Source organism: Orbicella franksi, chromosome 10 (assembly GCF_964199315.1).
Source record: "Orbicella franksi chromosome 10, jaOrbFran1.1, whole genome shotgun sequence".
NCBI lineage: Eukaryota > Metazoa > Cnidaria > Anthozoa > Scleractinia > Merulinidae > Orbicella > Orbicella franksi.
In genome coordinates this window covers 18,614,582-18,624,217 of record NC_138154.1, presented here as the reverse complement: position 1 = coordinate 18,624,217, position 9,636 = coordinate 18,614,582, and the positions used below count along the sequence as shown (strand labels likewise).

At 39.9% G+C, this 9,636-nt stretch overlaps 1 protein-coding gene and 1 pseudogene across 1 annotated transcript in view; both read right to left on the bottom strand.

The window, feature by feature from the left end:
- Positions 1-1,234: 1,234 nt before the first annotated feature.
- Positions 1,235-2,465, bottom strand: LOC145499348 (carbohydrate sulfotransferase 3-like; annotated as a pseudogene).
- Positions 2,466-4,459: 1,994 nt separating this feature from the next.
- The window catches only part of LOC145500110 (uncharacterized), a 52,533-nt gene continuing 47,356 nt past the window's right edge, over positions 4,460-9,636 (bottom strand). Inside the window, exons 74-77 of the mRNA XM_081479598.1 lie at positions 9,071-9,141; positions 8,915-8,980; positions 7,919-8,113; positions 4,460-6,609 (exon numbers count right to left, since the gene is read on the bottom strand). Of these exons, the coding sequence (XP_081335724.1) occupies positions 6,499-6,609; positions 7,919-8,113; positions 8,915-8,980; positions 9,071-9,141 (443 nt within the window). The 3' untranslated portion in view covers positions 4,460-6,498. The remainder of the gene's footprint in view (positions 6,610-7,918; positions 8,114-8,914; positions 8,981-9,070; positions 9,142-9,636) is intronic.

The window sequence follows — 9,636 nt, the reverse complement described above, 5'->3', positions numbered from 1 at the left end:
ACAACCAAACAATTGGTGGGCGTGAAACAACTACGTATAAAAAACAAAAGAACTTTATTCTATTATTTTTATAAATAGTCAAACAAATAACAAAGCAGTGCTGCCCAAAGGGGGGTGGGGGCGGGGTGGGAGGTGTAATAATTGATCTCTTTTGTTTTGTAGCAACATTAGGAGTAACTGGTAAGTTTATTTCTCTCAGTGCCGTGCTCATAAGATGCAATTTTTCCATTTGGGCCGCTTACATGGACCGTTCAGCAATTAATTTTGCCCGATTGGTTATTCCGGAAAAAATCCACATCTTTAATTTTCACTTTCTACGGTGTTTTCCACTATTCCGGAAATTTTAGTCGGAAGTCAAATGGAATCAAGGTCCGTTTCGGTTTGGTCCGTCCAAAATGTTTGGCCCCATCTTTGGAGGTGGCCCACTTTGATCGGTCGGACCGGTCGGACCGAAATTTGCCGTTCCATTTTGACAAACCGGTTCATTGCCCTGCTTCTTTTCTTCAGTAGATTTCACTTATGTAGGAGGCTGGGGAAAGGAGTAGGAATGGTGAGTCTCGGTTAGCCTGATTTGACCGGAAAATATCGTTCCATTTTTTCTTGGTTGGTCCCACTGGTTTCTTGTAAAGTCCGTCAGTTGATTTAAAACCATGCTGCAAGACATTTTATGAATTTCATTATTTTAATTTTGCTTTCCACTAAATAATAACGCCTTAAAGTTGTTTTGTCGTTCTAGCGCTCTCATTTAGGGATAGTCAGTTTCAGAGTTTCATTTCCATACGAACACCCATATTAATAGGGCTCCGTAGATATACTCTGACAGTGCATTTTGGTTGCCTGTGGGATCTACAAAAATGTTTGTGTACGACACTTATCAAGCACTTCTTCTTTTACGAGCAGCCCAAATTCACACAACAAACTTAAGGTGGGTTGGAAAAAAAAAAAAAAAAACTAAAACAAAACGTACAGACAGCATTCCAAGACTTCCATGCACTAATCTCTGGTTTTAATTGGCCTTTCTGGTGTTCGTTTCTCTCATGATCCAGAGTTGCTTTGCCAATTTTCTGTTGCATTTGTTTTACATTCCAGCCATTGAAAAACGGATGGATGGATAGTTTCTGGTGTATTCTTATGAAATGAAAGAGGTTGATGCCACTTTCCCGACTGAACTGCTGAAAATGCTGTTGTATAGGCCATCAACGTGATGCGAATTATCAAGTAAATGTAAATGTATTTACCTCTCTTTGTTTATCCATCTGTGGTAGCCAAGCATCTCCATTAAATCGCTGCAAACCTCTTCTATAACTCTTATTAAGTCATCCGGTGCATTTTTCCACTTATCAATAACATGTGAGGCATTCCTGTTAAGAGAGTAAGCTGATTTTCCTTTGGTATCGCTTGGCGGTCTGTTGTGAGCAGATATCCATTTATCAACGCTCTTAGACCAATCAAATCCTGCGAATCTGTACAGTTCCCGTGCTATATTTACGGTATTGACCGCAAGTTCTTCGTAACGAACAACTTTAAAGCGATCCTTAAGCCAGGGTGGGGGAAAGAGCAAACCCATTCGTATATTCTGCTCAATGGGATCGCAAAGCTTATGAACATATAAACTAAAATTGGAACCTCGGTAACTTCTTTTTATCCAGGTCACGTATTTCATTCTAGAGTAAATCACTGCTCTAGGATCGCGTACCAAGTGAATCAATCTCACATCATATTCATTCTGCTGTTGGAAAAGCTCCCGGAAACTCTGTATAGTTTTGTCTGGCACTCGAGAGGTCAATATTTTGATAACCGTATGTTTGTAAGTGTTACAGGCCTTCTTCAGCAGTGAATCTGAGAACGGCAGACATCTTAACTTCTTACCGGGGCACAAATACCCACTAGTGAGCGCCTTACTGCGTTTGCCTTGAGAATTCAGATAACTTTGCATTTGAGATATTACTGAAATCGCATTTGAAGAAGCTGTCGATTAAGTTGACGCACGTTTGTCTGAAGTTGATTAGTTCATTTCTTTGTTTGATCACACCAGATTTACATAGTTTTTCGAATTCTATTCGCAGTGGCTCAAACCAGAATATGACGTGCGGATTGCTGTCAAACATCGCTCCAAGGAAAGACGACCTTCCTCTTCCGGGACTTAACATAATCAGATTTTTCCTTGGGGCGAGCTTCTGTGATTTAATGTTCTCAACCCTTTGGCTAATTTCCATTTTAGAGGTGGTTCTCCTTATTCCAGTGTAATTTAACATAATTAAGCCTTGTTCGATGCCGGATGTCTTTGCTGTTTCCTCTGTTTTCGTGGTTTCTGGTCGTTCTAGTCGATCTTCTTTATGCTGCTCCATCGTGTTGTTATTCTGTCCACGAACTAAACGCACAACTGGAGCCAGCTCCTGAATGAAAAACACCACCGACAGCCAGACAAGGACACAACATGCAGCAAACATCACGCGACGCTTCATGTCAAATGCAGCAGTAACCGCTGATTCTGACAAAACAACAAAACCGCCAGTCACATGATAGAATCTGGTTTATACTGGTTACCGGTTACTGATTTACCGTTTGGTGTAAAAACAACATCAAAATATCTACGTCAAAGTAAAGTGTCGAATTATTATTATAAACAACAAATAGAAGTGCTAGCACAAAGGACAACAAAGGGAATGATCATTCTCTGCAGCAATTAGTTTTGGTCTCCTTTGTGCGAGGGAAATCGTAGCCATGACCTCCCGAACACAGGGCGTGCGCTCTATCCACTGAGCTACGAGAACTATGTTGAGCAAGATCATTGTCATGTTGATCAATTCACCTTTCACATCTTAAGTATTGCTTTTTTAATAGAAAGACCATGGTTCAAGATTTATTAGACATGCAAATGGTCGGTTTCACGCTTGAATACTGAGGAGCTGTTTTTAGCAGCCAGCGCGAGTTACAAGTTTGAAAACGTATGTCCTTCTTCAGGCGTAAGCTGATAGAAACTTGAAAACTAAATTTGATAATCTAATGTTTTAACATCATTGACTTCATCACATCGTGTTTCTTGACTTTAAGCCAGGATTTGGCGACGGTGTAACTGACGGGTTAATTAGACATGCTACACCAATTGATATTGGTTAACTATTAAGAACTCTGTTGAAAATAAGAGAGATGGTTTCACTACTGAAGAGATCTATCGATCGTATAGCTGGCCACTTCCTAGACTGACTCCTACAACGAAACGTTTGACAAAGGCAAAATGTCAATCTCTCAGAGACGAGGTATAACCTCACTAATACCACAGGACCGAAGCTACCTGGTCAAATTAACAAATTGGCGTCTAATTACACTTCTAAATGTCGACTATAAAATACTGGCAAGAGCAATTGCGAAAAGAATTGAACTCAAATTACCCAAATTATACACTCAGAGCAAACCGGATTCGTCAAAGGAAGGTTTATGGGTCAAAACGTGAGACTGCTCAATCACGTTATGGAATATACTGAACCAAACAAAATTCCAGGAATTATGGTACTTACAGATTTCGAGAAAGCATTTGATACGTTAGAATGGCAATTCATTCATAATACGCTAAAATATCTAAAGCTCGGTCCAAGCCTTAGGAACTGGATCTCTGTCATGTACTCCGATGCAGAAAGCGGAACACTAAATGGAGGTTACGCGAGGTGTCCGGCAAGGATGTCCCTTGGGACCTATTCTATTTATACTAGCTGCAGAACTACTGGCGCAAAAGATACGTCAGATTAATTAGCAAGAGTAAGGGGATTAAGCTCCCAAATAATGCAAACGTCGAACTAAGCCAATTTGCTAATGATACAACCCTCATCTGTAAGGATATTGAATCACTAAAGGCTAGTTTTCACTGGTGACGGAGTCGTAGTCGGAGTCGTAATCAGAAGTGTAGAGTGATACGATCTAATGAAAATCAAACCGACGGAGTCAGAAGCAGAACACCCGATTCTGCTTAGGACTCTGTCGTTTATGATCTAGCGAAAACTAGATTGTCGGAGTCGGAAATAGAAGCGGAAGAATATCAAACCAATCAAAATGCTCGATTCCTGGCCTTGTGATTGATTGGTTCTTCCGCCTCCGACAATCTAGTTTTCACAGGATCGTAAGCGACGGAGTCGGGAGAAATGGAAACGTTCTGATTCTTCCGATTCCGTCGAGCTTATGACTCCGATTTTCGTTTTTCACTAAGTCATAAGCGCTCTTACGACTCCGACTACGACAACCGACTTCGTCGCTGGTGAAAATATAATGATACAAATAGACATAAACTAATGAACCAACTTAAACACTGCGAATCTATATTTCGTACAATCGTAATAAGAATAACGACCAAAACTTCTTCATCAAAATTCAAAAATGGAAACAAAACTAAATGTTTGGCTGTCTCGGGACCTCACCCTCATGGGACGAACTTTATTGGTAAAAGCACCAGGGATTTCTTACATACACAGCCTCAATGCTGTGTGTTCCAGAGGAAGTTATTAAACGGGTACAAGAAGTAGCGAAGACCTTGTGGAGGAGGTCTAAACTTTCCAAAAGCTAGAACAACTGTTAAGGCACTTCAGTTAAACTGGACAGGCAAGCTACTAAGTGAATACTCGGAAAGCAATTCCAAATGCTTACTTCAATAGATATGGGGGATTACCGCTTCTCTTGAACTGCAACTATGACAAAAAATTAGACAACAATATTTCCACCTTTTACTCAGAACGTCTAGATTACTTAAGTGAATAAAGAGACCAATATAGGGATGACTGCTTAAAAGGTGACTTGATTATATGGGACAGCAGAGATATCACTATCAAACGAAAATCTTTGTATTGGAAAACCTGGAGCGAGCGTGGGGTATATTTTGTAAAAGATCTTCAGAATACTGGCAAATATCTATCTTATGAAGAATTCAAGACCAACTACAACATTGAAGTCAATTTCATCTATTATTGCCAAATTCTCTCTGCAATTCCCAAAAGTCTTAAATTAAAAGCTGGGACTATAAAAAAAAACCCTGTAGATCGAAACAATCGCAGAAGCAACTGATGTATACCAGCTTGCCGAAGGAAAAACTATTCGTTTGTCCAAAATGCGGTGCAAGGATTACTACTCACTCTTCCAAGCGAAATGAGAAACAGAACCAACATCAGTTCAATCAAACATTACCCGCCCGCCTTCGACAACAAATGGAATACCATACTTAAGAATATCTCAAAGATGTCGGCAGACAATGAATTAAGACAGTTCTCTTTTAAACTACTTCATAGGATACTAGTAACCAAGAAGGAACTTAAAAGATACAACATTAAACCCGATGATGAATGTTTCTTTAGCAAATGTCCAGATCCCCTTGAATTCACATTCCTGGCTTGTTCTGTCGCCGAGAACTGTTACCACGAAATGAAGATATGGTTCAACAATGAACAAAACTTTTATTAGAGAAGTTAGTGGACCCCACCCCTTTTGCATGCCCTCCCCTCACTATGTAAATTGTACGCTGTTACGGCGATAACTGTTCTGATCTTCCCATCCGACTCTTATCCCATCCATTCATGGTGCATCACATACGTAAAACGTGGAGAACAACAATTACAAAGAATGAGAGAATACAGCAACATGAGCAAATAACTAGTGTAGCTTGACAAGCCTACGAACGCACAGGTATTTCTGGCTGTCGCTGGGTTCCGCCAAGGGGCAAGGGGAAAATCAGAATAAATTCAGTGCATGTTTTCTGTTGTTTTTATTCTTGCTAAAGCAGAGACATGTTCATGTGTGTCTTTTGCCTTATATATCACGAGAAAGGGAAGTCGAGTTGGGCGTCCGAAAGGGGGACCGGTCTGGGGGTCCACGTTTCGTATCGTCCCCCCTGTTAACGGACATTTATGGTGAGGGGAGAACTATTCTAACATTAATGACCCCGCATGTCCCAAAGCTGAGGCATCTGAGATGGTTCAGGCTGGTTCGTTTTTATTTTGATTTTATATTTGTATTTTTGTTTGTACTTTAATTTGCATCTGCGCTGTCATCTGTACTCGGACTTTGATACAGTTTCTATGGCGCAAAACAATAGCAAAGCCGTTTCTTTGCCGTTGCCTAGCGACCTGACGGCCAATCATTTTCAAGTGATTTTGCCTTCTAGAAAAAGGAAAACTACCAAAAAGTACCCTTTGTCTCGGCCAGTGAAAATTCAATATTAATGGAAGAGACAAAGTGGACGAATGCTGAGCGTATAAAAAAGGAAAATGATTCCTGGTGGGAATGTAGAATAACTCATACAACTTAACATAAATATCATCTTAAATACAAAAGTGAACGTAGATGTTTTTCTTCCAAGTCCTGACAGCGCTGAGCATAGCATACTCAGCATAGCATTCCCAAAGGTCTGCTTGTTTGTCTGTTTGTTGCTCAGCTCTTAAACACTGTTCTGCCCGCTTGTTTGCCGGTTTCACTGTTGAACTTTATAACTATGTGTCTCTTGGCCAGAAGCCAAAGCCTTTAAAGTTCTGAATGTCTCTTGGCCCAGGAACTGAACAAAGAACTTTGAATGCTTCTCCTTCGACGATTGTTTGGATACGAAATCACGAAACGATTCTTGTCCACAGTGCTCTGTCATTAAAAATAAGAAAAAGGAACAAAATATTAACAACGCGAAGAGACTTAACCCTCACTTAGGTCCCGTCCACATTACGCCGGAGGAGTGAAAAAGGTAGCTTGCAATCCGCCTGTTCCGAAGGTTACAAAAAGGAGGTTTTACTCTGAAAACGGATCAAATGTTTTCCGTCCAAACTACGCCGAAGGAATTTAAGAACGCTACAATCACCGGCCATCTTGGATTTGTGTTTGATCGAGGAAAACTGGGGCGGGCAAAAACAAATGATTAATGTGATAGCATCGTTTTCGAAAAGCCCCATTTCCAAAATGTTTTCCGTCCACACGAAAACGAAAAGCCGACCTTTCAAATTCTTCCGGTTTGAATAGCGTTTTCGAAAAGCTCCGTTTGCGTGGCGGATTAGTGTGGACAGTAGGTTAACGGTGGAAATAAAGCTGCGTTTTCATATTTCTCCGGCCTAGTGTGGACGCTGCCCTTTAGGAAATGTATAGTGGCAAATCATAAGTATGACCAAAAGTAAATGGGCTTTATTTTTTTCATGGGAAAGCTTTGAAACTCTCGCCGGATAAGGTCACTTGTTCCATCTTCAGGATGGTAACCTAACACAATGAAACATAAACAATGTACTCCTACTGACGGCTGTTCCATTTATTGTTCGTTTTTTGTGTCAAACTATCTTCTGCACTAATTTTGTGCTTGAGAAGAAATGAGGAAACGTATTCCAAATAGATCAACAGTTTCTTAACAAACAGGGCGGTTAAATAACCTATTGGTATTGCTCCTCTCTTGACATCGAGGTGGCAGAAATTATCGCAACCCAGCAGTCTATTACTTAAAGACGAGAACTTCGGTCATTTGCAAGCGAGTTATTCGACGTGCACAGCAAATTCCTCCCACACTCCAAAAAAAATATCGAAACCAGAACCTCTGTTTCCTAACATCTCTCTTATACCACTACACTACCTGGTTGATCCGCCAAATCTCCTCAAAATTTAATTATAAACGCGACTTTCTTAAATATTAATGATAGAGTTGCCCCAGCCATCAAATAAAAGCTAACCGGAAGCAAACCAGTATGAATATGAACAATTAAACATTTGGTGATTGCGTTTTACCCATCCAACAAATTGTAACCAGTTTCTTCCTTGTCCAGGCCTTAACTAAAGCAGATATGGCGTCGTCCATTCTGAAAGGCTTGGTTACCAATAATGGCATCGACGTTTACTATGCGAAACGGAAATCAGCTCCGGCGCCCTAACCACTCGGCCACGCTGCCACCCATAGATATTATAACTTATTACTTACAGGAACAAAGACAGGCCTTCCAATGAGATTGCCATGGAAACCATTCCCTTCTTGACTTTCGATAACAGATCCGGAAGTGTCTTCCATGTTGAAATGCGCTCGCACCAGGCCCTTGTGGATCGGCCATGTCAATCCTGCAAGTTTCATGTAGTCGATAATTTCACTGTCTGGAACTTGCACTCCCCATAATGTTAACTGGGGTGAAATAAATCTAATGTTAATACCTGCTCTGCGAGGAACAGAAAGTTAAGCAAGGGGATTGACTAACCATCAGAAGGGCAGAAAATGTTCATGAAATTTTCAATCATATTTGATTTTTGAGAAAGATCTTCACCGGCCAGTGACAAGAGTTGAATTGCTAGTCGAAAAAAGAATCCAAGTTCTTTCAGAAAAAAGTTGAACCCATGGCTCTTCGCCAGCTGGTCGCACGTTCTGCTGCTAATTAAACTAGGACAGAAGATCCTGAATGTTTATGGAAATCAAAAGTTTATCTATGAAGGCGTTCAATTAAAAGCAAGTCTTTATCGCAATGTGTAAAAACACGAAAAGTTATTGCAATTCTGTCTTTTTTCAGTGTAACCATACACGACGGCGGAAAAGTTACGTTCAACAAAACTATCATTTGATGAAAACTTCAAACATGGTACTTGGGAACAAACGAGTGCAACCGAACGCATATATCACTTTATTGGGGAGTAGTTTTAAGTTGTTTTTAACTAGTCCTTTTTTGGTTTTGCATTTACTAAACTCTATAATTAGTTCGTAAAGTTAGTTGAGGAGAGTGCAGCTTGTTGTCAAAATAATGAAAGTATTTTTTCGGCTTATCGCTGCGGTCTAAAAATTACACTCAACAAAAGACCTGGATTTTAAGAATGACCCGACTTATTCCGCACATTGCACTGACCAAGTTTCTTCAAGTTGGGATTTACGAAAGCATGAATTACTATCTGAAGACTTATTATTTTAACTCTACATTGGTCAACATTAACTACTTACGTCGTCGATCGTTCCATTTAAAAAGTGCTTTTGATCTCTTCCGATGAAAAGTTTGACATCAGGAGGCTGATACAGAGGGAGAAAGAGAGTCATGAGAGATTATCGAACCTATCTGCTAAGCAACATCACCTTTAACGAGCGCATTCCTCTTCTTACCCAGTAATAAGGTGTGGTGTCGAGCTGTTTTCCAACCGAAGATCCGTTCACAAAAACTTCGATTTGATGCTCTAAAAAATATGAAAATAGACAGTTATTGCATCAACACGTTCTTGACTACTTTCGTTACGTTAAGAAGTTACGTCGGCTTATTAAAAGCGTCTTTCACCCAGGGGTCTTTGCAACAAGGACGCTCGATTCGTGACTGGTGGAGCTTACCTACTACAATGAGCAACAAAGTTATATGTATTGGTTTCACAAAAAATTCAGTCAGATTTCACGTAATGTTAATTCTTCTTTTACGTCGCTTTTCTTTTTGTAAACTTTTACGGTCTGTTCAGTAAGCCAGGGTTATTTAATACCAAATTGTTTTATGGTGTTTCCTGTGTAAAATCTTCTGTCTTCCTTTGAATTAATTCTAAGATATTTAATTTTTTAATTTGTTCAGTAGAATTTTTTACTAGTAAATTTTGTCAAGTTCCTTAAAAGGGAACTGTTTTTGTTTGTACTTCTCCTTTCTGTCAGAGACATCATTAGTTTTCTTTCGTACAGCTCTCCTTATTAGC